Here is a 26405-nt window from a genome sequence, read left to right as displayed (position 1 = left end):
CCACACACGGCAAACGATTTGGACGAGCCATCGAATGGATTGGGTGATTACGAGACGAGCGTCAGCAAAACGTTATGCATCACACCTCCGCTGACTGCCAGACAACTCTTACCGTTTAGCTTCGTGGTTTTCGGTATAGTTTTCCTCGTATTCTTCTCGACAGTTAATGTCTATAATCCATTAAGTGTTCCCTCGAGCAGTTTCATCCCTGCCGTAATTTTCTTGGGCTGGTAGTTCATAGAACAACGAAAGTTAACTGCCAGAACCATCAGACAAGTAAAACGGCAGTTCACAGGAGATCAATTGACACAACTGAATGACAACTTCAAGTAAAACAACACCAGGAATGTCTACAGAAGTTTTAAACCCAACATTACCTAGTGACTGGACCTCTACCTTGACTCATCCCATACACAAGATTTGACTGAAATCAATAATTATCGAGGAATCTCATTGGTACCTGTCACATACAAGATTTTCTCCAAGGCCTTACTAAACAGAGTCGAACCTCAACTGGGCCCTCAGCTAGGGGAATACCAGGCAGGATTTAGTAAAGGTCGCTCTTGAACTGAACAGATACTGAACCTGAAGTCAGTGCTATGAAAAGTAAAAATGGATGGTAAGAAGTACGTCGTCATCTTAGTTGACTTCAAGAAGGCATATCAATCTGCTTATAGACCTACTCTCATGAAGATGCTGCATGAAATAGGGCTGAATAAGAAGACTCACAGCCTTATCCAACAGACTTAAAACAACACAGAGTTAAGCTCAGAGGAACCCTCTCAGAAAGTTATTAAATCAAATCGGGAGTTAAATAGGGAGATGGTCTGTCCCCACTCCTGTTCAACCGTGCCCTGGAAGAGGTAATAAGAGAGTGGCGGAAAGAGTCAGCTCCAGAGGGGTGTGTCTCTGGGACATAAGTGCAATGGGCTCCATGTTGATTGCCTGACATTTGCTGATGACCTAGCACTTCTATCAGATTCAATAGAAACTTCAGTGAAACAGCGTTCTACGACAGCAAGCGGCAAAGGTTAGGCTTCATGTATCACTTGAAAAGACGCAGTACTTCACGTACATAGGTGAATCTCCTAGTACACTGCATCTACACCAGGAAGGGATGGTTTAAGTACTTGGGAGAATGGCTGCAACCTAATCTATCTATCAACTCGAGTCAACAAGCTGGAGCTCGCGTACCAGCTGACCAAGAATACTTATAATAAAATATGTCTCTCCCGTAACACTAAACTGAAGCAGTACCAGCCTCATTTGCTTCAAAATGTGTAATACTCAATAGGAAGGGACTTACTGAATAGCTCTAACTCCAGGAGAGGAAGATAATGAAGAAGATAACTGGGGTCAGTCAAGGAAGGCGACAGTTATAAAAGGCGACCCAACCGAGAGCTCTACGAGCACCGTGAAAGAATTACAGATGTGGCTAGGAAAAGACGTCTAGCATTTTATGGACACGTTTACAATATGCATCGTGACAGATTGACCAACCAGCTTCTCTGTTACTGGCAAAAGCCACCAAGCCACCATGGTTGATGGAAGTGGAGAAAGATCTTCAGGAACTGGGAACAACAGAATGAAACTTGAAGGACCAGACAATACTCAGGAAGAAGTTTAGACAGAAGTGCCAGGACAGACTACCAAGAAAGAAGACTGGTGCCCTCTGGAAACCAGAGAGGAAGATCAACACAGCCTGAGGATGCGTAACTACTGGGCAAACGTCAAAGCGTAACTACTGGGCAAACGTCAAAGCCCACTTCAAACGGAATAGTTGAATGTCGTGTTCCTTAGTTGGCGTATATGAAATAATAATAAGAATAAGAAGAAGAAGAAGAAGAAGAAGAAGAAATTATCCTTAGCTCGTTACAACAGTCTCTGCCTTTTCTTTAACTGGTGCAGATAGTAACGAGATCATAATCTGACGAAAGAGGTCTATAACATCACGTTCAGTCACACCAAACAGTAAAGACCAGCAATGTGACACCTATTAGCAGCAATTAGTCCAAATCACTCGTCCCTGAAGGGCATTGGTAATACCTGCTTGCTATCATCTACCCAGATATTTGTGAACCTATGACTGAGTGGGAAGACTTGGTAACAGAACGTGTTGAGAACGACAGCAATTATAAGGCTCGCTAGGTTGACCACGGCTGAATCATGATTTGTCTTTAAGTAGAAGCGAGGTGTTATAATCATCTGGAAAGACTAAATCAATCAACAACATTTATGGAGGTCAAAACAGCAGGTATTGGAATTGATTAACACGTGTGAGGAGAAATGTACGATCCCGACACAAATGCTCGAGTCACAGCTACTGCCAACACAGTGGTGCTCAGAGGCGTTCCTTGTACCACCTGCAACCACGTGCCACGCTCTCAAGTCACACAAGCGCACTGCAGGTTGGTTGGTTGGTTGCTTTGGGGGATGCAAGGGACCACACTGCGACGGTCATCGGTCCCTTTTTCCAAATACGAAAAATACCCACAGAGACTAAAAAACGTTCAACAGAATAGGAGACAGACGACACAGAACAAAAGAAACGTAGACAGGGACCAGACAAAACTAAATAAAATCACACAGAGTGTGACGGTGGTTGGCCGACCAAAAAAAAAAGAGAGGAAAAGCCAACCACCGAGAACACATTAAAAACGGAGTTTAAAACCGTAGGCCAAAGGCCAGAATCAACACAAAACAATAAAATAAAACACAAACACTCAGATTAAATGATAAAAAACCCCTGCCCGAATAAAACGCAAAACTAAGCCAGCCATGGCAGTGTTATTTGTTAAAAGGGCAGGGAGCGTGTCAGGCAGTGCGAACGACTGCCTGAGCACAGCTAAAAGCGGACACTCCAATAAAATATGGACCACAGATAAAACGGAGCCGCAGCGACACAGAGGTGGGTCCTCACGGCGCAATAAGTGGCAGTGTGTCAGCCGAGTGTGCCCAATGCGCAGCCGGCAGAGGACAACAGACTCCTGGCGGGAGACCCGAAGGGACGACCGCCATACAGTCGTCGTCACCTTGATTGGACGGAGTTTGTTTGGCGTGGGCAGATTGCGCCATTCAGTGTCCCAAACCGACAGAACTTCGCGGCGTAAGACTGCCCGCAAATCAGTCGCCGGAAGGCCAATTTCCAGAGATGGTTTACTGGTGGCCTCTTTCGCCAGGCGGTCAACATTTTCATTGCCAGGTATCCCAACATGGCCCGGGATCCACACAAAGACCACAGAGCGGCCGCAACGGGCAAGAGTATGCAGGGACTCCTGGATAGCAATCACCAGACGAGAACGAGGGAAACACTGGTCGAGAGCTCGTAAACCGCCCAGGGAATCGCTACGGATCACGAAGGACTCACCTGAGCAGGAGCGGATATACTCTAGGGCACGAAAGATGGCGACCAGCTCAGCAGTGAAAACGCTGCAGCCAGCCGGCAATGAACGTTGTTCGAAATGGTCCCCCAGAGAGCGCATAACCGACACGACCAGCAACCATCGAACCGGCAGTGTAAACAACGCCAGAGCCCTGATACGTGGCCAGGATGGAATAAAAGCGGCGGCGGAAGGCCTCGGGAGGGACTGAGTCCTTCGGGCCCTGTGCCAAGTCGAGCCGAAGGCAAGGGCGAGGAACACACCATGGGGGTGTACGCAAAGTGGCCCTGAAAGGAGGTGGAACAGTGAAAACCCTAAGCCCGGAGAGAAGCTCTTTGATGCGGACCGCGATCGTACAACCTGACCGGGGCCGACGGTCTGGCAGATGGACGACTGTTTGCGGGAACAGGAGACGATAGTTTGGATGCCCGGGCAAGCTAAAAACATGGGCAGCATAAGCGGCCAGTAAATTTTGGCGCCTTAACCGCAATGGAGGGACACCTGCCTCCGCAAGGATGCTGTCCACTGGGCTGGTACGGAAAGCACCAGTGGCAAGTCGTATTCCGCTGTGTAGGATGGGGTCCAGCAACCGCAGCGCAGATGGGCATGCTGAGCCATAAGCCAGGCTCCCATAATCCAGACGAGACTGAATTAACGCCTGGTAGAGCCGTAGGAGAGTAGATCGGTCGGCGCCCCACCTGGTGTGGCTCAGGCATCGCAGAGCATTTAGATGCCGCCAACACATCTGTTTAAGCTGCCGAATATGAGGCAGCCAAGTCAACCGGGCATCAAAAACTACACCCAAAAACCTATGCGTCTCAACCGCAGCAAGAAGTTCGCCATAAAGATAAAGCCGCGGCTCAGGATGGACAGTGCGTCGCCGGCAGAAATGCATAACGCAGGTCTTGGCTGCCGAAAACTGAAACCCACGAGCGACAGCCCAAGACTGCGCCTTACGGATAGCGCCCTGTAGCCGACTTTCAGCAGCTGCAATGCCAATAGAGCTGTAGTAAAGGCAGAAGTCGTCAATATACAGGGAAGCGGAGACAGAATTTCCCACCGCTGCAGCGAGCCCGTTTATGGCATTTAAAAACAGGCAGACACTGAGGACAGATCCCTGTGGTACCCCGTTCTCCTGGAATCGGGAGGAACTATGGGAGGCCGCGACTTGCACGCGGAAGGTACGATACGACAGAAAATTGCGGATAAAGATCGGCAGAGGGCCCCGAAGACCCCATCCATGAAGCGTAGAAAGGATGTGATGACGCCATGTCGTATCGTACGCCTTCCGCATGTCGAAAAAGACAGCGACCAGGTGCTGACGGAGGGCTAAGGCAGTACGGATGGCCGACTCCAGGCTCACCAGATTGTCGGCGGCGGAGCGGCCTTTACGGAACCCACCCTGAGACGGAGCCAGAAGGCCCCGAGACTCCAGTACCCAGTTCAACCGCCGGCTCACCATCCGTTCAAGCAACTTGCAAAGAACGTTGGTGAGGCTAATGGGACGGTAGCTGTCCACCTCCAAAGGGTTCTTGCCTGGTTTCAGAATGGGGATAACAATACTTTCCCGCCATTGCGACGGAAACTCACCCTCGACCCAAATACGGTTGTAAAGGTCGAGGAGCCGCCGCTGGCAGCCCACTGAAAGGTGTTTCAGCATCTGACAGTGGATGCCATCTGGCCCAGGAGTGGTATCAGGACAAGCGGCGAGGGCACTGTGAAATTCTCACTCACTGAATGGAACATTGTAGGATTCCGGATGGTGGGTTCGAAAAGGAAGGCTCCGACGTTCTATCCGCTCTTTAATGGAGCGGAAGGCCAGTGGGTAATTGGAAGAAGCGGAACTCAGAGCAAAATCCTCAGCCAAGCTGTTGGCAATTTTTCGGAGTCTGGACAAACTGCTCCATTCAGTGAGAGCGCAGGGGACGCTGACACGGGTCCGATAGCCATAGAGGCGTAGGATTTTGGCCCACACCTGCGATGGAGAGACATGGAGGCCAATGGTGGACACATACCGCTCCCAGCACTCCTGCTTGCGTTGGCGGATAAGGCGGCGGGCCCGCGCACGCAGCCGTTTGAAGGTGATGAGGTGTTCAATGCAGGGACGTCGCTTGTGACGCCGGCGATCTTTAATCGCCTCAGCGATCTCAGGCGACCACCAAGGCACAGTCCTCCTCCGAGGGGACCCAGAAGAACGGGGAATTGAAGATTCTGCGGCAGTAGCGATGACGGTGGTGACCGATTGAACCACCGCATCAATGTCATCACTAGAGAGAGGCTCAATAGCGGCAGTGGAGGAAAACAAGTCCCAGTAGCCTTATTCATAGTCCATCTGCTAGGGCGCCCAGAAGAGTGACGTTGTGGCAGTGACAGAAAGATCGGAAAGTGGTCACTACCACATAGGTCGTCATGCACTCTCCATCGGACAGACGGTAAGAGGCTAGGGCTGCAGATCGAAAGGTCAATGGCGGAGTATGTGCCATGCGCCATACTGAAGTGTGTGAAGGCACCGTCATTTAACATGGAAAGATCGAGCTGTGCCAATAAATGCTCAATGGTGGCGCCGCGACCTGTTGCCACTGACCCACCCCACAGAGGGTTATGGGCGTTGAAGTCGCCCAGAAGAAAGGAGGCGGCAATTGGGCTATCAGCGCAGCCAGGACATGCTGCGAGACATCACCATCCGGTGGAAGGTAAAGACTGCAGACTGTAACAGCCTGTGGCATCCACACCCGAACAGCGGCAGCCTCTAAAGGGGTCTGTAGAGGGACAGACTCGCTGCGAAGAGAGTTAAGGACATAGACACAGACGCCACCAGACACCCTTTCATAAGCAGGCCGGTTCTTATAATAACCCCGATAGCCATGGAGGGCGGGGGTTTGCATCGCTGGAAACCAAGTTTCCTGAAGAGCAACGCAGAAGAAAGGGTGAAGGCTGATAAGTTGTCGGAGTTCAGCTAGATGGTGGAAGAAACTGCTGCAGTTCCACTGGAGGATGATATTGTCCATGGCTGAGAAAGGCGTGAAGGGACTGGGAAGGCAATTTACGCCGCTTGTTCACTCACTGCCACCGATTCAGTACCCGTGCGAGTGACATCCATGGCGTCTGAGGGACCGGCGAGATCAAGGTCCTCAGCGGACGCGAGAATCTCGACCTCATCCTCAGACGCATAGCTCGAAGGGTGCGGTGGGGTCGGTGCCACCGCAAGTTCTTTGGCCTTAGAGGTCTTGCGCTTGGACTTCTCTCGCTGAACCTTGGGTTTCACCAGCTGGGAAGGCCTCACCGAATCAGTCTCCAGGACGGAGGAGGATCGCGAAGCCCTACGACCAGCCACTGGTGGGGACTTACGCCACTGGCGGCCGTCATCCTTCCGGCTGGTTGAAGCCTGGGAAGGGGGGGACCCAAGGGAACCCTTACGGGCGAGAGCAGCCGAAGAAGTGAGACGCTTCTCTGGCTGAGAAGCGGGGACGGACGTCCCCGATGGGTGGGAGGATGTTGCTCCTGAGGCAGGTGGTGCAGGAGCAACCGGTTGGGTAGAGCCCCCCACGGGCAAGGGGGCAGGAGGAGTCGTACTGCTCACCGAGCTGGCTGGAAGTCTCGAAACTGATGGGGCTACCACAGTAGTTGTAGCAGCTGCGTATGAAGACGTCATTTGCACAGCATGTAATCTGTCATATTTCCTTTTGGCCTCAGTATAGGTCAGCCGGTCCAGGGTCTTATATTCCATGATTTTGCGCTCTATCTGAAAGACTTTGCAGTCTGGCGAGCAAGGTGAATGATGCTCTCCGCAGTTGACACAGATGGGAGGCGGGGCACATGGAGTATTGGGATGTGATGGGCGTCCGCAATCTCGACATGTGAGGCTGGAAGTGCAGCGGGAAGACATATGGCCGAACTTCCAGCACTTAAAGCACCGCATCGGGGGAGGGATACAGGGCTTGACGTCACAACGGTAGACCATCAAATTGACCTTCTCCGGCAATGTATCACCCTCGAAGGCCAAGATGAAGGCATCGGTAGCAACCTGATTGTCCCTCGGACCCCGATGAACGCGCCTGACGAAATGAACACCTCTACGCTCTTAAGTTGGCGCGCAGCTCGTCATCAGACTGCAAAAGTGGAAAATAATGGAAAATGTAAAATAACACTCTGGACCATATTTAAACTCTTATGTGGTGTAATGGTAACGTTAACATCCCCCAACTTGTCACAAGCAAGTAACCTGCGTGACTGGGCGGAGGATGCCGTTTGTATCAGTACTGACCCAGAGCACATTTTGGACAAGACCTCCACCTCCCCAAACTTGTCCTCTAAATGCTCGACGAAGAAGTGAGGCTTTGTGGAGAGAAAAGACTCCCCATCAGCTCTCGTACAAACTAAGAATCGGGGCGAATAACTGCTACTGCCATCCTGAGACTTACGCTCCTCCCACGGCGTGGCCAGGGAGGGGAACGTTTTCGGATCGTACTTCTGAGCATTAAATCGAGCCCGAGAACGCTTAGAGACTGCTGGCGGCTGGCCGTCAGCGAGAGATGATGTACCACGCTTCGTTGCGGGTCATCCGCCCTGATGCCACCTACTCCGACCAAGGGCCCTCCCCACGGGCGCCACCCTGCCGCAGCAATAGCCACCTGGCAGGATGGCCATTGCCGGGAGTCCTGATGCCCCAGGGAGACGGGCATCTACTCCTTGGCATACGTGGGGAGTTAACGGCGCAGGCATCAGTAGAGCGATTCCTGTGTTGTCAGGGGGCTACAACCAACAGGGTACATGGCGGCCCAACCACAACGGACTGGCTACCGTGCTGGATCTTAGGTGACATGTGGTCCATGGTCGCCGTCAGTGCAGAAAGCGACACTGCACAGCGCAAGGTGGAAAGTGCGCTCAGGAACGTATCCATGCCCAAGAGATGGAGAGCGGGCAGGACTGCAATGCAACGACGAAGAAGCTGGCGAAAGGTCTGATCGCTAGACGGACACAATGCACCAAGTAAGGCGCCCTTCCCCAATCGGCTCGCTCTTCGGAAAAACTTTGAGAGATGGAGGTCAAACCCAACAGGGGACCATCACATAAGGCCGAAAAAGTTTGAGACTCCTTTTAGTCGCCTCTTACGACAGGCAGGAACACCGCGGGACTATTCTAACCCCCGAACCCGCAGGGGGAGCGCACTGCAGATTGCGTGAGCGAGTGCTTCATTTTACCTCTCTTTACAACAGGTCACATATTTCAAACACCGGTCACTGCTAAGCTACGTACACGTTATGACGGGCATTCGGAATACGCTTAAGGCTTTCGCAAGAAGTGCGCTCGCAATGATAAGTTTACTCCGCGATGGTCAAAATTAACGAATGTACAAACGACTGGTTCAAGCAATCACCACTGCGCCATTCACTTCCAGGAATGGTGGATTGTTAAGCCAGAACAGATCAGTTTACCCCGTCAACATTACTCTTATTATTTCTTTCCTTACCCAGACGTTATATCTGGTTAAAAATGGGAAGTGACGCGGACCTCGATCAAGCGTGACTTCCTTTTAACTGTACGGTATATGTTACATTGCGTTTAGGAACTTTCGGGTAACTGAACATGTATCAATAATTACAGATTTCTGTAGTTGTATATATACGTTTGGATGTAGCTGTATTGCGTTGATGTACTGGTGGATATTCTGTGGTGTGATTCCTGTAGTTGATAGTATAATTGGTATAATGTCAACTTTATCCTGATGCCACATGTCCTTGACTTCCTCCGCCAGTTGGGTGTATTTTTCAATTTTTCTCCTGTTTTCTTCTGTATATTTGTTGTATTAGGTATCGATATTTCGATTAGTTGTGTTAGTTTCTTCTTTTTATTGGTGAGTATGATGTTAGGTTTGTTACGTGGTGTTGTTTTATCTGTTATAATGGTTCTGTTCCAGTATAATTTGTATTCCTCCAGGACATTTTGTGGTGCATACTTGTACGTGGGAACGTGTTGTTTTATAAGTTTATGTTGCAAGGCAAGCTGTTGATGTATTATTTTTGCTACATTGTCATGTCTTCTGAGGTATTCTGTATTTGCTAGTATTGTACATCCGCTTGTGATGTGATCTACTATTTGTTGTTTGCAAAGTCTGCATTTATCTGCTGTGGTATTGGGATCTTTAATAATATGCTTGCTGTAATATCTGGTGTTTATTGTTTGATCCTGTATTGCAATCATGAATCCTTCCGTCTTATTATTATTATTATTATTATTATTATTATTTCTAGTACGTCTGGTTCTCAAGTGCCCCACAAAATCTTTTTGCGCTGCTTGTAGTGTGCCAAGAACCAACGGCACGAGTTTCACTGGTCTACGATATGGTCACTGTAGTTCGGTTTTTAAATCACGGTATCTGGCAAGTTTATTCAGTTGTTTCTCGTCGATTCCGCCATCACTTGGGATGACAATCTCAACTAACCACACGTCCTTTTTCTACACAGTTGGTGTGTTGCGGCATGCTATCTGCTGAAGTTGCACCGTAATTGGTATGTTCGTTTTCGACAACTTTTCTGGGTATTTACTTAAACAGTTCGTTGCCACCAGCAGATGGCCATTTAGGCGCCACTTCCAGTTGTGCATTCGTGCGTGCTACCTGTTACTAATCAGTGTGAGTGATGTTCCTGCAACAAGTGAAGATGCGGCCATTCATTTGCAGAGCGTGCAGCTTACGTGGCTATTGTGGGCTGTGCAGCAGGTACTCACGTTCTCGTGCTTGAAGAAGCAGAGCATCTTGAGCTCGCGGAAGACGCGCTTGGACGAGACGAGCGACTGGAAGACGTTGGGCAGCTTCTTGAGCGCGACGCGCCGCCCGTCCCTCGGGTCCGTCACCGCCCTGCAACCCAACACAGTCGGCAGGTTAGCACGCGCCGCCACCAAACCACCCGACACGCTATTTGGCGAGTCGTCGCCGTCAATGTCCCACGCACATTCACGGAGTCGCTGCCTTCACAGCGCCTCGTAAAGTTCCAATCACTGCCACACACCTGCCAGAACTACCCCTAAAGCCAATCCGTGCAGAGTTTCATCTCTCTAGAGCGGTAGTTTTTGTTTACACGTCGGCGCCAAAACTGCGTGTGTCGGGAGAGATGCTGTCTACTGCGCGTTTGTACGAATGAGGTTATGAGGGACTATACTACGAAAATAATCGGAATACAGTACCAAAACGTAGGACAAGCGGTGGTAACAGAGTTTATTAATGACCGCAATAAAATTCATAATGGATGTTCGTGTCAAAAGTCGAGTGACCCCTGAGAATTGGTTAAAATATCGTCCATACATTTCAAAACATATACATTTATTTGACCGAGAAAATTTATACTTGCAAAAGACATCAAAAACAATGTGTAGAACGCAGTAAATAGCTCCTTTTTACTTTATTCTCTACTCCTTGTTTTTTTTTTTTTTTGGTCAAGTGCCAAATAACATGGAAATCATTTTTCTCGTGAAATAATATGGCTTTTTCACTGCTGAAGTAATTTTCGTTAAAACACGTTTACCTGTCTACGTTCTTGTTCTTGTAGAGTGAGGGATTGTTCTCTGTGAAACGTAAATACCGGGTGATCAAAAAGTCAGTATAAATTCGAAAACTGAATAAATTACGGTATAATGTAGATAGCGGGGGGCAAATTGACACACATGCTTGGAATGACATGGGGTTTTATTAGAACCAAAAAAAAAAATACAAAAGTTAAAAAATGTCCAACAGATGGCGCTTCATCTGATCAGAATAGCAATAATTAGCATAACAAAGTAAGACAAAGCAAAGATGATGTTCTTTACAGGAAATGCTCAATATGTCCACCATCATTCCTCAACAACAGCTGTAGTCGAGGAATAATGCTGTGAACAGCACTGTAAAGCATGTCCGGAGTTATGGTGAGGCATTGGCGTCGGATGTTGTCTTTCAGCATCCCTAGAGATGTCGGTCGATCACGATACACTTGCGACTTCAGGTAACCCCAAAGCCAATGATGGCACGGACTGCGGTCTGGGGACCTGGGAGGCCAAGCATGACGAAAGCTGCGGCTGAGCACACGATCACCACCAAACGACGCGTACAAGAGATCTTTCACGCGTCTAGCAATATAGGGTGGAGCGCCGTCCTGCATAAACGTCGTACGTTCCAGCATGTGTTTATCAGCCAGGCTGGGGATGATACGATTCTGTAACATATCGGCGTACCTCTCACCCGTCACGGTAGCAGTTACTGGCGTTTAGCTGTCCAGCGCCATTTGTCCGGCATTTTGTGAACTTTTTTTCGTTCTAATAAAACCCCATGTCATTCCAAGAATGTACTTCAATTTTTACCTCTCTATCTGCATTATTACGTGGTTTATTAAGTTTTCAAATTTATACTGACTTTTTGATCACCCTGTACGTTTTTGCTTTCAGGTATTTCGTCTCTCTTGCGCAACACTTGTGTGAAAAATAGCGACACCTAGTGCAAAAACGAAAACAAAGTAAATGAGACAATAACAAGACACGAAAGTAGAAAATCCATTTGTATAATAGAGATGAGCTCGGCCTGTCCGCGCCCCAGCAGTGCGCAAGGTACTCTGAAATGTAGAACTGCACGCGCGGTACGCGGTACAGATGGCTGACGTCACAGACTCACTCGCGACGTGCTCGGCTGCTGATGCGCCGCGAGCGCAGCGGGGGCCCGCCCGGTCCGCCTCACACAGCCGGTGCTCCCTCCGGACTGCACTCGTCCCGTATCGCTTGTCGCGCACACGTTCTAGTTTTCCGGATCTGTGACCCACGGCCCGGCCCCTCGCTGATTTGGTCTAGTCATCGTCCGATCACCATCTTCGAGGAATTTGGAAGCTTTCACCGACAAGTACTCATTTTCCTGTTGCACGGAAAATAATAATAATGCTGCTAGTATAAAACTGATGACAGTACAATATTACCATCCCATTCCACAAATTTAAAACAGCTACTCCAAAAATGAGGTGGACGAACCCTTAATTAGCCCTGGTCAATTTGAAGGAAAATAAGCCTCAGATTTTAAATCTAATCAGAGCTGCAGATCTCGAATTTTTCAAGTTTGCAAAGCAATTTTTTTTTTTTTTTTTTTTTTTTTTGGTAACACTGCTGCCGTACAGTTTCTTTGTAACTTTTAAATTAAATTACGTAACAAGTGTGTGATTCAAGGAACAAATAAAAAGTGTACAAGCTTCGTTTCTATGAGGCAACCGGAACATACTCCAGAATAAAATTATAGTGAACAATTTATAAAGACGTAGGTGTATTTTGAACTCTTATTCACACATAAATGAGACTGATGGATTTCTTTTTCAGAAGACTTTAACAAGAATCATGAGCTACTCTAAATTACTACTATTAATTCGTTCTCTATGGTCAACCTGGGGTAATGTATTTATATCACACAAAGCAGAGAACCGCAAGTGACTCGAGTATGTTGTTGGGAAGGTAATTACAATCTGTGCGTTTTTTTACTCAAAGACGGAAATTCCGCACCGAAGCGCATTCAGGGAGCTGTTTGAAACATTCGATGACACTCTTCAGTTTAGTGTGACACTGCTGTAAGGGTTCCACCCCTACAGCCGCCCACCGCCGTCCAGACTCCACCCCTTCTCTCTCGCCGACTACACCTGTGCGCCGGCGTCGATCGAGTACTGGCCGCGTCTGATGTGGCCGCTGGCGCTGCAGGGACGGCGGTTCGGTGCGCCATGTACCCTCGCCCGCAAACACAACCGCAGCCTCGCGCCGAAAACGCTCGTCGAAAGTAGCCGACCGAAAGGGGCCTCCACTGCCAGTCACTTACCGCCCGATAAACCCTGCGTAAATGACACCGAGAATCGACTTCCCGTCGATGACGTGATGCTCACGCCGCGTACACGGGACGAGGTTGTTAACGCTGGCGTGCGGCTCTGCGTGCTCTGTGACGTCAGTTTCTGCTGTTTTTGGTCGAGTAGCTGTTTCGTCACGTGAAACACAAAATAAGTTGTGCGATATTTCGGCAAAGTGCCACGTGTAGTAGAACCAATAGGAAGCAAGAACGCTGCCTACGTCACAAGCAGAAACCGAGACGGTATTCTTCACGTTTGGCAAAAGCCTATATTGGATAGGTTTTATGTTATACGTTACACCCTGTGAATGTACGCTGTTCATAAGCACGAGGACGTTGAATGTCACGACACTCCTCGTCAATTGGTTCAAGTGGCTCTGAGCACTATGGGACTCGACATCTGAGGTCATCAGTCCCGTAGAACTTAGAACTACTTAAACCTAACTAACCTGGGGACATCACACACATCCATGCCCGAGGCAGGATTCGAACCTGTGACCGTAGCGGTCACGCGGTTCCAGACTGAAGCGCCTAGAACCGCTCGGTCACCGCGGCCGGCTACACTCGTTATCGGTACGATCTGTAGGAATAAGATGACGGGAATTTCCTATTGGTGGTTAAACAATTTTCGTATGGAGTTATTATCGCGTTGTAACTCGTGTGCTTTGAGAGTAAGTCGTTTTAAGGCAACGACCCATTTAAGATTGAGGGAAACGTGTCGTTCTTGTTAAGATTTAATAACAACAAATGTGAAGACCGCCTCGGTGATTAAAATACAGGAAACGCTGATAAAAGCCGAGTCTGAGCACAGCGTATCTGTGCGGCTCGGGCTTTTCTAGAAGGTTGTGGAAGTTTCGTATGAAGTGAATAGCAATTATTTCTGTAATATCGGACGTTATATACATACGAGTGCGCTCTTTGTCAGGAGTAAGTTTGTTTGAGTTTTCCAAGTTTTATAACCTGCTGTCTTTCCTGGGTGGACACGTATTTTTCGTTTTTGTCTTACAACACGTTCACGGATATTAATCCTTTTATTTATTTACATCACAGACAGAGCGACATAACTAGCATACGGTCAGCAAAGCAAATGTTGGTATCTGTAGAGCTAACGTAGGAATTCTATGCGCGTCCACTTTTGTGAACAAACTGTACGGTTCGCGTCCGCAGCTCGTGGTCGTGCGGTAGCGTTCTCGCTTCCCGCGTCCGGGTTCGATTCCCGGCGCGGTCTTGGATTTTCTCTACCTCGTGATGACTGGGTGTTGTGTGTTGTCCTTAGGTTAGTTAGGTTTAAGTAGTTCTAAGTTCTAGGGGACTGATGACCATAGATGTTATGTCCCATTGTGCTCAGAGCCATTTGAACCATTTTGTAAGGTTGGCGAGGCAAATAAAGTCTACAACCGCCGCTGTAGAGCGTGGAGAGCGCAAGACCACGTGGAGCCGGTTCCACCGACAGCTCGCTCTATTATTCGATATTCTCCCAACTGAGTCACCCTCCTGCTGGAGCTATACTGCAGCGGTGCAGCAGGAAGGGCCGCGTCACGTCGGTGGCAAGTCCGGACCGAGAGGGGAACTCAAGCGGGCCCAGCCGCGGACCTTTCCTCCGTACAACAATTTTTGGTCGACCTCTGAGAAACAACTGCGAACACTTCTTTGTGAAGGCGACCGATTACCAGAAGCTGAAGACTGCGATTCGACGCAGTGTTGTAGAGAGCTGGGTACTGCAGACCCAGAAGAACGAAAATTTATGAAGAGCGTAAAAAAAAAAAAAAAGACCACCCGGCGAGAACCACGCAGTTTTGTAAAGACACTGTAATCGAGTATGCGGCAAATTTCTAGGCTGCTGCTGTTTTACGAAGAGTGAGTGACAATTTCTAAGAGAACAGCGCGAGTCGCGGCCGGTACTGAAACCTGAGAGGGCGGCCTCGTGCCGCGGGACTCTGGCAGACCTTGCAGAGAGGAGAGGTGGCGCTGCGCTGCTGAGGCCGCTCCGGCCGCCCGCGGAAGGCCGCAGCCGGCGCACGACTGCGCACCCGCAGGCTCGGCGCAGACCTGCCCCACGTCACGGACGTATCCCGGCGGCGTCAGTGGCCGTACTTACTGTCGCACTCACATTTACGTACGAGACTGTGCCAAATTCGAAAAGTTTCCAATCACAAATTGGGGTCGCCACGATTTTAAGTTTGGTACATATTACACCGTACGTTGCTGTGTACGAAATTTAGCTAATATTTCGAATTTTTCTTGAGACTTGGGAGGCGGTCTCTACCAGTCTCCAATCTCGAGAAAATGAATCGTACGTAGCCGTTCACTCCCGACCGTACGTGCGCTAGAATGAAATATTCGTAACATCCTTCGTATCTCCTAAACCGGTCGAGATATCGAAAAGACATTTTGGCGAATGATAGCACGCGAGGAAGAGAGTATTTTGCCAAATCGTTAAAACGCGGCACTTTCTTATCTACGGCGATATAGAAGAAGCTGTAGCTTTTTTCAACCGCAACTGTAATTTTTTTAAAAGTTATCGACAGTTAGAGAAAAGATAATTTCCTACTACGAAAGTAAACATGAAATTTCTTCTCTTACCTTACTGCAAACCCAAACAAAGACTTTTCCGTAAGCTATCGCTCTCTCTGGTGCCGAAATACTTCTTTAATGAGACACCCTGTTTCCGGATTCTGTCGCAATAGCTACTACAAAGTGAGTTTGTGCAAGTTATACTTAGTTTCGACACAAGGAGCACAATCAGACTTGTGAAAAAAAAGTGGGCAATACTAATAAATAACGATTTTTCTTCGATTGAGGGAAAGTAAACAATTCGTACAAAAGTAAACTGCCAATTGTGTTGCAATTTTGGCAGAATTCCAATAACCCTTCGAATTTTCAATAGTGAACAGCTGGAAACTTACCGAAGCTTTTTCTTCCTCTCCCTCGTCTAAGCAATATGAAAATAATGACGAACGTGCCCTTCTCGCGGAGTAACAGGCTCCTAGCTTCTTGTTGTACAGAATATCTAATAATAAACAAATACTTAAATATATAGCTGCGAAACTGGCAGTACAGGATGTTTATAAATGAATATCGGGGTATAAACGCTTTATAATATTTATTATCATTTATAACTGTAAGTTTAATATATGTCAAATGAAAGAGCAACTCAAACAGTTTTACCAAGAACCTTATAAATGTTCAATGTGGGCACCATTTGTCACACGGCAGACATCAAGTCTATAGCAGAGTTCTTCCCAAACGTTGATAAGTGTGTCTTCAGAGATTGTAGCAACAGCTGCTTCAATCCGGTTTCTTAATTCAGGGAGGTCTGCTGGTAGCGGAGCCACGTACACACGATCCTCGATGAAGCCCCAAAGGAAAAAAAAATAAAAATAAAATAAAATAAAAAAAAAAAATCGCACGGTCGGTGAACGTGGAGGCTATACAAAGCACTCCCTGTCATTGGGCCCCTTGTGGCTTATCCAGCGCGTGGGTACAGTGAAGTACAACCAATCGCGTACTTCGCTGTGCGCACTGGTGCCAAACACAGCTGTCTCAGTTGCACTTTCATTTGACATATCATTTATAACTGTAAGTTTAATGTAATTAATATTATAAAGCTTTAAAACCCCGATATTCATGTAGGAACACGCTGTATATTTACAACGTGCAGCCGATATCTTTTTGGCCGGTAGGTCGATTATTTATACGTATGTATCGATAGTTTTTAAATATCGATATGTGAGACTCCCGACGTCCTACCGCCGAGTACTGGCTGACACACGCGGGCAATACCGCAGGCTGGCTGGCTCGCGACTCTGCCTGCCACTTCCTTGTCGGCGTTGCCTTGCGGTCCTTTCGCCTCTGCCGATACCGCACGCCATTTTGCGTCTCCCGTGACGACCGATCCCTCCACGTGGAGAACCTGTTCCGCAGCTGGGCAGCTGCGAACGCGGCCAGCCGCACAGCTGCCGGCGGTCGCGCCACGTCGCGCACGTACTCTGCCGACTCGTCCGTGTCGGACTGGCTGGCTGCTTGGGACAGGATGGCTCGGCTTAGCTTCCTCGTTATGTCTACATTTTCCGCCACAAAACCAGCTCTTTGTCAACCTGTCAAAAACTATTATTGTACACAGCCAAGGATTAGCAACGCTTCTTTGGCGTTACTCTTTTCCACTAGTTATTCACTTCTTTGGTATACTATGAAACCATCAAGGAAATTACACAGCGTGAATCTTCTAAACTTTGCACCGCAAACATTGCAGAAATGGAAATTGCTACTGATATACGATTTCCACAGAATCGATTGGTAGTCAGAGGCTAGTACTGTTGGCCAATAAACAGACTGTAATAATATTTAGAAAGTATATTCTCTATGGAGAGATACACTTTTTAAATGGAACTATGCCTACTGACAACAAACTAAAAGCAGGATGAATTAGAATGTGAGAGGGTTTGTTGCAGGATTTCAGTGCGAGTCGTTTACCAGATATCATATTTTTAAACGTTCCCACACCCACACCTTGTTTCTGTCATTTAACCTGCGTACCTGCGAGGGACATGGTGTTATATTTGCTTATACTGTGCTTATGTTTTCTTGAGTGCATTGTGACAGTCCACGCGGTAGGTCGTCAGTGGACGACGAAAATGACCAATGCCGAAAAAGCTGACACGCTGATGGCGTACTGAGAGTGTAGGAAGGACACAGATCGTTGATGTACGGTGTGTCCTAATAGACGCCAATCATGACGGCGGTTAATTATCAGCGTCTGCAACTAGTTATGTGACAGTGTTAGTGTAACACCCTGTCACAGTAACAGAAGGAAACAGCTGACCACAGAAGACAGGGAAATTAATGTACTTGCTGCAGTTGATCCGCACGTTAGCTCCAGCGTAACAGCACGATGAAGTGACATGAGACAGGCAACTGTCCTACGCATTCTCCATCGACACACAATCTATCCCTATCACGTCTCTCTCTCTCTCTCTCTCTCTCTCTCTCTCTAACGAGGGCTGCATGGAAGTGATTACGAGAATCGTGTTAACTTGTGTACATGGGATACTCCAGATGCATGTATGACGTACACTGTTTGGTGGTGATTTACTTATCACGGTCAGGCGAACAGCCGAAATATGCTCTATTGGTCTATTGACAATCCTCGTTGGCATCGTCAGATGGAAGGTCATCGTCCATGGAGTGTACGACAGTAAACCATCATCTCATACGCCCGTTTTTCATAGACGAAATAATGAACGCTCAGAAGTATCGCATCCTCCTTACAGACCATGTTCGACGGAAGCTAGAAGACGTTCCTCTGCAGATTAGGAGCAACCTATGGTATCAACATGACAGTCCAGTCCATGGTGCACGAAGTACTGCAGCATGTCTTCACGAATTCTTTCCAAGTCGTCGGACTGGACACAGGGGATCTGTACCTTTCCGGCCCGTTCCTCGGATTTGACGCCTGTACACTTTTTTTTTTCTGGGGGATAAGCTGAAATATGCTGTCTACAAGTACATACCAACTACACGCGACGACCTATTACTGCAGCCTGCTCGGACATCTCCGCTGAAATGGTAGCTAGTGCCTAGGCCTTCGTCACGCGTTCTCTCTGTACGGGCACATCTTCCCAATTTCTCTGTGACGGTGGCTCGGTTTGCCGATCCGGACGTCTTAAGAGGCACCCTTTGCAGTTTTGTTCATCTCGCATACCCTGGTCATCACGCCGGCGCAGCAGGACACAAAATTGGGCGCCAAACGCGTCGTCATACTTACGTAATTGTCTGTCACACGTATGGATGCCGTTACAATCAGGAGACAGCCCTTAATCGCCTAAGTGACATATGCATTTCGAAACTTGAATTCAAAATTAGGTGCATTAGATACGAATTACATCACCTAAGGCAGTGAAAAAACCCACTTACACGGTGTCTCATCGTAGAATGCAGACGTTTGTGCGACATTGTCGGCGAAAAACAGAGTTTCGGAGCACGTATTAGGAAAATTAGTCCCAGAAGTACGAAAGCTACGACCAAAACTACGGCTTTTCCCCGCGGAGCCGTCAACCGAAGTGCGCTTATTTCTTACGCCCTGCACTACCGCCCGAACAATTTTCAGGTGAGATTCCATTACTTCTGTGATGCCATCACTCCACCTCATCCTCTTCTCTTTTTGTCTGTGATTTTCACCAACCGTACGGTCTTCCGCACGGCTAATCGTGCCCGAAGCAGGTTAGTACGAGACCTTCCGAAGTGGTCTCTCGTTTTATCTGCATTAATGCCGCCCCGTTCACTGAAGCTGCAGCCCGTGGAACTCTTAGTGAGTTTCCTGCAACACAACGTGAATACCTGGTCATAATTCCCGTGGCAATTGGCACATCGACTCTCGCTGCTTTTACGTGATGGGTCCTCGGGATAGACAATTCTAGCTGCAGGTAATGTGTTTAATACCGTACTTTATTTTATCGACGCACTTTATTAATACTTCTCACCATTCCTATTTGTAATAAGAACGCGGCGGGGTTCGGTTTGTACTAACACTGAAGCAAACATTCCGTAACTCGAAAAGAATGTAAGAAACGCGGCAGGTGAAATTTGTGGAGGCCTGCTCCAAGAGGACAGAGGAGCAGCTGTTCCCATCCCGCCGCCTACTTCGCGTTGACTTTATACTGTACGAGTGACATCTCGCGTCGTCGTCACGCGACCAGTGTTGGTCAGAGCAGCTACATTTACGTCCCACTGCTTTCCTTTAAAGGCAGAGGTTGCCGACCATTATACAGGCCGCCTCATTACTCACTCCTTATTTATAAACGGCTGTCATTTCTTTACTTATAAACCAATTTTCTTAGAACTAATTTTTTTTTAGAAACAGCACTCCTTGATACTGAGTTCAACATCATTTCTTCTTTTGCTCCAGAACGAAAATGCCGCTGTGTTAACTGTGGAGGGCCCAAACAGCAGTACAAAGGTGATACAGGGCTTAACGAGGTTTCCGTGCAACACCGGACGCAAAAGAAAGTTAAAAACCGCCATCCCAAATTACTAAAAACACGACGATGCAACAAGATCAGGATCCCTGAGAAAGCACTGCGTCAAAGTGGCCTAAAGCCTTACACAGTTGCGACCTCTCTCTTACGCCGTGGAGGCCGCGTTCTGTGTAGCAACTGCTTCCTCATCACTGTGGCAGAAGAAACGAACATAGGCGACAGTCAACGGCACGTACAAATTTTACAAAATGCGTAACACTGTGCTGTCTCCTACTGGTTTCGGTTCTAAACCGTCATCAACGCCAGCTGGACAACATATAAAAGTGGACAATGTGACAATGGCAAACGAAATAAAAAACAGAAAAAACCGTTAAATCGTTCGAAACACACGGCCACACAATATTTTTACTATTTTCACAGTTATATTAATTTTGCCATGTGTTTACAGTCAGGGTTAAAAGCACCCTCTTATTTTTTGTCACGTATCCTTGGTTCTGTCAATTAAAAAAAATTATTGTGATATGATTATTTATTTCCCTATATTTGATTTCATAATTCAGTATTGTTCTTCCTTTATTGATTTTGGCCTCTAAGCTAACTGGTGTTTTTCATTTTGTCTTATGACAGTGTAGTAATGTTGATGAACCAATGTGTGGGTTCGAACCCTATCTCTCTCTTAATTTTTATCAGTATGATAAATGAAATTTCGATTATATTTTGTTATTTCGTACACACTCGATAGCATATTCTTGTAAACAATGCGTAACAGTTTAGACTACACCATCTTTCTTCACAAAGAAAGGTTACGTTATGGCGTAAGCATGAAATTTTAGATCTCTTACATTTACATATTCTACATTCCTTTTGTATTTTCCTTCACTCATAAAAATTGAATTTCCTTCGTATTAATTTATTTTAATGTGTATTTTTCTCAAATATGGCTTGAGTGATTTTAATTTCAGGGATTGCTCTGTTGTTTGTATTTTACATGCTTACGCTTTTGACTCGTTTGGAAAATACAGCATATCCTTACATTTATCAATCCTGTTATTCTATTACTTTACATTTTATTTTATTAATTTTTTTATTTAATGTCGGCTGTTAACACTTCAATGTTGTAATCCGATTACCAAAGAAGTATTTAATGGCAGCTTCTCTGGGCTTGGCAAAGACTTTGATCTTTGACTTTTATTGCTGTACCTCACATGTTATACTTTCGTGAATGTGCCATCACCTTGTCACAATTTTTTATTTTTATTGGCAAGTACGGTTTTCAGTGGTAACTTATGTCGTAGCATGTATGACACGTGATACACCTGTGATAATTACTGAGAGTATTTCGATCGATTTAACGGTTTTTCCTGTTTTTTCTTATTTGGTTGTCACATTTATTGTCCACTTTTGTATGTTGTGCAGCTGCCGTTGATGATACACTCCTGGAAATGGAAAAAAGAACACATTGACACCGGTGTGTCAGACCCACCATACTTGCTCCGGACACTGCGAGAGGACTATACAAGCAATGATCACACGCACGGCACAGCGGACACACCAGGGACCGCGGTGTTGGCCGTCGAATGGCGCTAGCTGCGCAGCATTTGTGCACCGCCGCCGTCAGTGTCAGCCAGTTTGCCGTGGCATACGGAGCTCCATCGCAGTCTTTAACACTGGTAGCATGCCGCGACATCGTGGACGTGAACCGTATGTGCAGTTGACGGACTTTGAGCGAGGGCGTATAGTGGGCATGCGGGAGGCCGGGTGGACGTACCGCCGAATTGCTCAACACGTGGGGCGTGAGGTCTCCACAGTACATCGATGTTGTCGCCAGTGGTCGGCGGAAGGTGCACGTGCCCGTCGACCTGGGACCGGACCGCAGCGACGCACGGATGCACGCCAAGACCGTAGGATCCTACGCAGTGCCGTACGGGACCGCACCGCCACTTCCCAGCAAATTAGGGACACTGTTGCTCCTGGGGTATCGGCGAGGACCATTCGCAACCGTCTCCATGAAGCTGGGCTACGGTCCCGCACACCGTTAGGCCGTCTTCCGCTCACGCCCCAACATCGTGCAGCCCGCCTCCAGTGGTGTCGCGACAGGCGTGAATGGAAGGACGAATGGAGACGTGTCGTCTTCAGCGATGAGAGTCGCTTCTGCCTTGGTGCCAATGATGGTCGTTTGCGTGTTTGGCGCCGTGCAGGTGAGCGCCACAATCAGGACTGCATACGACCGAGGCACACAGGGCCAACACCCGGCATCATGGTGTGGGGAGCGATCTCCTACACTGGCCGTACACCACTGGTGATCGTCGAGGGGACACTGAATAGTGCACGGTACATCCAAACCGTCATCGAACCCATCGTTCTACCATTCCTAGACCGGCAAGGGAACTTGCTGTTCCAACAGGACAATGCACGTCCGCATGTATCCCGTGCCACCCAACGTGCTCTAGAAGGTGTAAGTCAACTACCCTGGCCAGCAAGATCTCCGGATCTGTCCCCCATTGAGCATGTTTGGGACTGGATGAAGCGTCGTCTCACGCGGTCTGCACGTCCAGCACGAACGCTGGTCCAACTGAGGCGCCAGGTGGAAATGGCATGGCAAGCCGTTCCACAGGACTACATCCAGCATCTCTACGATCGTCTCCATGGGAGAATAGCAGCCTGCATTGCTGCGAAAGGTGGATATACACTGTACTAGTGCCGACATTGTGCATGCTCTGTTGCCTGTGTCTATGTGCCTGTGGTTCTGTCAGTGTGATCATGTGATGTATCTGACCCCAGGAATGTGTCAATAAAGTTTCCCCTTCCTGGGACAATGAATTCACGGTGTTCTTATTTCAATTTCCAGGAGTGTAGTTTAGAACCGAAACCGTGGCAGAATAAATAACATTATCACAGGCAATCTTTTGTGAAAAGAAGAAAATTTTATTGGGTTGCAATGATGACTAGACTGAACTATTTCGGAACATTCTGTGGACTGATGCAGCAGTTCTGCACATTGGAGGATGGCATAACTGCTATTACTGGGCACCCGAAAACCCACACGAGTACGTTTAAAAAGCACAGGGTGGTGCACAACGAACGCCCTGCCCGCAGCGCCGATTTAACGCCTCGCAATTTTCTTTTCTCTGGGAGTGGGCTAAGGAGGAGATTTACAAGGGACAACCACGAAGCAGTAACCTCTGACCTGTCAGCCAATGTTCGCCCTGACATGTTTCAGGCAGTAGCATCGCACGTACTAATTCGTTAAAAAAATGGAGAATGCTCGAGCGTGTGTGAAGTTGTAATAATTTCAAAGAAGACCTTCTACAGTTCCAAGTTTTCAACCCAAAGGAATTCGGCACTGTTGTTAAGGAATGTTATATGGATATACACATACGTTTTAATGCTTACTGAAGTTATACGTTTTTAATTATAAATAGTTGAAATTTTTCACGCATATAAATGTTCCTTTTTGGAGAGAGAGAGAGAGAGAGAGAGAGAGAGAGAGAGAGAGAGAGAGAGAGAGAGAGAAAAAAAACCTGTCAGAACGAAATTAGCTGCAATTTGCATGAAAATGATGTGAGACGACGCGGCTGTTTATGTGAACTTTTAATAACTTCACTTGTTTCCCATTTTCCAGCGCAGTGTTGTCAGTCATATAGGTAAACGGCTGTATCACGTCAGTATTCTCGAGCAAGAGTTTCAAATGGCTCCGAGCACTATGGGACTCAACATCTGAGGCCATCATTCCCCTAGAACTTAAAACTACTTATACCTAACTAACCTAAGGACATGACACACAGCCATGCCCGAGGCAGGATTCGAACCTGCGACCGCAGCGGTCGCGCGGTTGCAGACTGATGCGCCTAGAACCGTTCGGCCACAACGGCCGGCAAGATAAAAAGGGTATCGAGATTCATCAGACCACGTAACGCTCCGTCACTGCACCAACGTCCAGTGCCGAGGGTCACGTGGTGTTAACAGTGCCACGTGCACGGGTCGTCGGCTGCGTTACGAGTGTTCGGTGCAGTGTGCGCTCGGACACACTCGTACGGTGCCCGCCATTAAAGCCTGGTTTACTTCCGCCACTGATCGCCGCCTGTCCTGCCCAGCCCACGACGTCCGACATCCGACATCTGCGCGTCTTCCCCATTCTCCACACGGACGGCACGCTCACTCATACTGTCTGACTAGCAGTCATTCGTGGCCAGGTGGCGCCGCTATCGCCAGGACAGGTTTAGCATGTCGGTGGTCATAAAGCTCTGGCTGATCAGTTTGCAGTGATATTCGTGGTTAGGACGGTGGCAGTCTGTTAGCGAACTAAGAGAAAAAGCCACGTGACACGTGTCGCTGCAATACGTGACAGGTGAGTCGGCAGCGCACGCACTCGGCTGCCGCGTGCGTTTACGCTTTCGGCTCGATCGCCGCTCGCTACCCTACGATCCTCGCCAGGCAGTGACTCCATTTCCTGGCGCGGCCGACGCCGCGCGTCCTGAAACCTGAGACGTGGCAGCCCGACAGCGTCACGTCTACTATTCCACCTGCGCCGTTTCTCGCACAGCGTACATCTACATCTGCACACTACTATGAAGTCCGTGGCGGAAGGCGGAGACTCTAACAAAAATTTAGGTATGCGCTACAGTGCGCTGGGCCGTACCCCTTTGAGTTACAAGTGCAGTAATCGTAACTAAATTGAATTATTAAATTTACGTCAAGTCTTTAGGAAGCATGTTTCTACCTTTTACTGCGGCCATCTCAGACGAAATATTGAAGGAAACTTGAGAGATGCATCAACCTGCTTATAGGTATATCTAACCTGGCCTCTTGGAAATCGACAAACATCTTTTCAATTCAGTAACCAGTGGCAAATCATTGACCACAGATCAAATAATTGTTCGGAACAACGCCAGCCACTCCTAAAACCACCTAGGTATTTACCTAAATTACGCTCCACTACTATATTTACTTTAGAAAAAAATGTTATATGCAACTGGTTACAAATAAATTCCTCTGCAGTTATTAACATTCTGCTGCCTTTCGTACGTAATGGATATATCAAGCAACCTTCTACTCTCCTAAGAGATTTTCTGTTTTCCTGCTTAACTTGAGCTCATTTTTCATTTTCGTAGAGACCGTTTCAATAGTTCTGCAGTAATACGGCCTTCTCCATTAATTTCGTGAGGTTTAAATAATTTCTTCAATTTCTTTGATATTTGCACGTAAATCTTCTAGATTTTCATAAGTGTTTGAGTATTTGAGCTGATGGATTGGTTGTGGGCAGTTAAGATGCCGATCCAAATACTTCAGTTTTTAATTGTTACATAAACCAAAGTGGCGATCCTTGTCCCACGCCCCTTTGTTGTATGATTTACGTTTGAAGTAAATAAAAATAAAAGAGCATAGCTGCCAAACCCTTTGAATTTCGATTTCCACGTCAAAGATCCACTGGAAAAGGGCCTCTGCTCTCTACTGCAGATCATCTACAGAAAACGTTTTCATGCTAAATTTCCTCATATACTAGCTTTTTTTTTTACGACCTTTGCCTATAGTGTTTTGACTTACGAGGATATAACAATGCTAGGGATAAATTAAAACAAAAAAATCTGTTTTTAACAGCAGGAATGGAAGTCGGGCCGACAAATTACGTCCACGCACAAAACCACTCGACGTCAGAGCTGTCACAACAAGCTGGGTGTCAGAAGAGACGATGTCACATCAGCGCATGCGCTGTCGAGAACGAACTGCGTCCCTTCTCTGACTTGTTCGTAGCGCAGCTGGACATCATTTGAGCACTCCACACTGCTGTCTAATTATCGCGGAGACCGCTACAAAACACGTTTTGTACACCTTATTTCCATACCAGCGCACACATTGGAAGAGAAATGACGAAATTTTAGTGCGATTTCCGGCTCGCATTCAAAGCAATATGGCACTATTGTAGTGCGATATTTCCAGTTTGCTCTGGCACACTAACACATGCCATTGTTCCCATTGTACCACATATGAATCTATGGAGCGCGGGAACAATGATTAAGGAATATCACTGTGCAAGCGGTACTTACATTAATCTTTTCTTCGCCATCACTGCCAGATCGGCAGGCAGGCAGCTTTAGTATACTCCCACATTCACCACTTACTACAGGGTTGCCGCGCGGGATTAGCCGAGCTGTCTGGGGCGCTGCAGTGTGTGCTTGTGCGGCTGGTCCCGGCGGAGGTTCGAGTCCTCCCTCGGGC

The 26405-nt window shown here is 47.7% G+C and overlaps 1 protein-coding gene across 2 annotated transcripts in view; it reads right to left on the bottom strand.

The window, feature by feature from the left end:
• LOC124589659 (serine/threonine-protein kinase NLK-like) overlaps nucleotides 1-26405 on the bottom strand; it is a 443634-nt gene that overhangs the window by 187149 nt on the left and 230080 nt on the right. For both annotated transcript variants that reach the window (XR_006976165.1, XM_047131572.1), the window contains exon 2: nucleotides 10107-10236. Coding sequence is in view for 1 of the 2 variants with exons in the window: in XM_047131572.1 (XP_046987528.1) it covers nucleotides 10107-10236 (130 nt within the window). In the remaining variant the exon portion in view is untranslated. The remainder of the gene's footprint in view (nucleotides 1-10106; nucleotides 10237-26405) is intronic.

The sequence above is a fragment of the Schistocerca americana genome, unplaced genomic scaffold (assembly GCF_021461395.2).
Source record: "Schistocerca americana isolate TAMUIC-IGC-003095 unplaced genomic scaffold, iqSchAmer2.1 HiC_scaffold_72, whole genome shotgun sequence".
NCBI lineage: Eukaryota > Metazoa > Arthropoda > Insecta > Orthoptera > Acrididae > Schistocerca > Schistocerca americana.
Note: the sequence above shows the minus strand (reverse complement) of the source record. Positions and strands in the feature narration are given on the sequence as shown.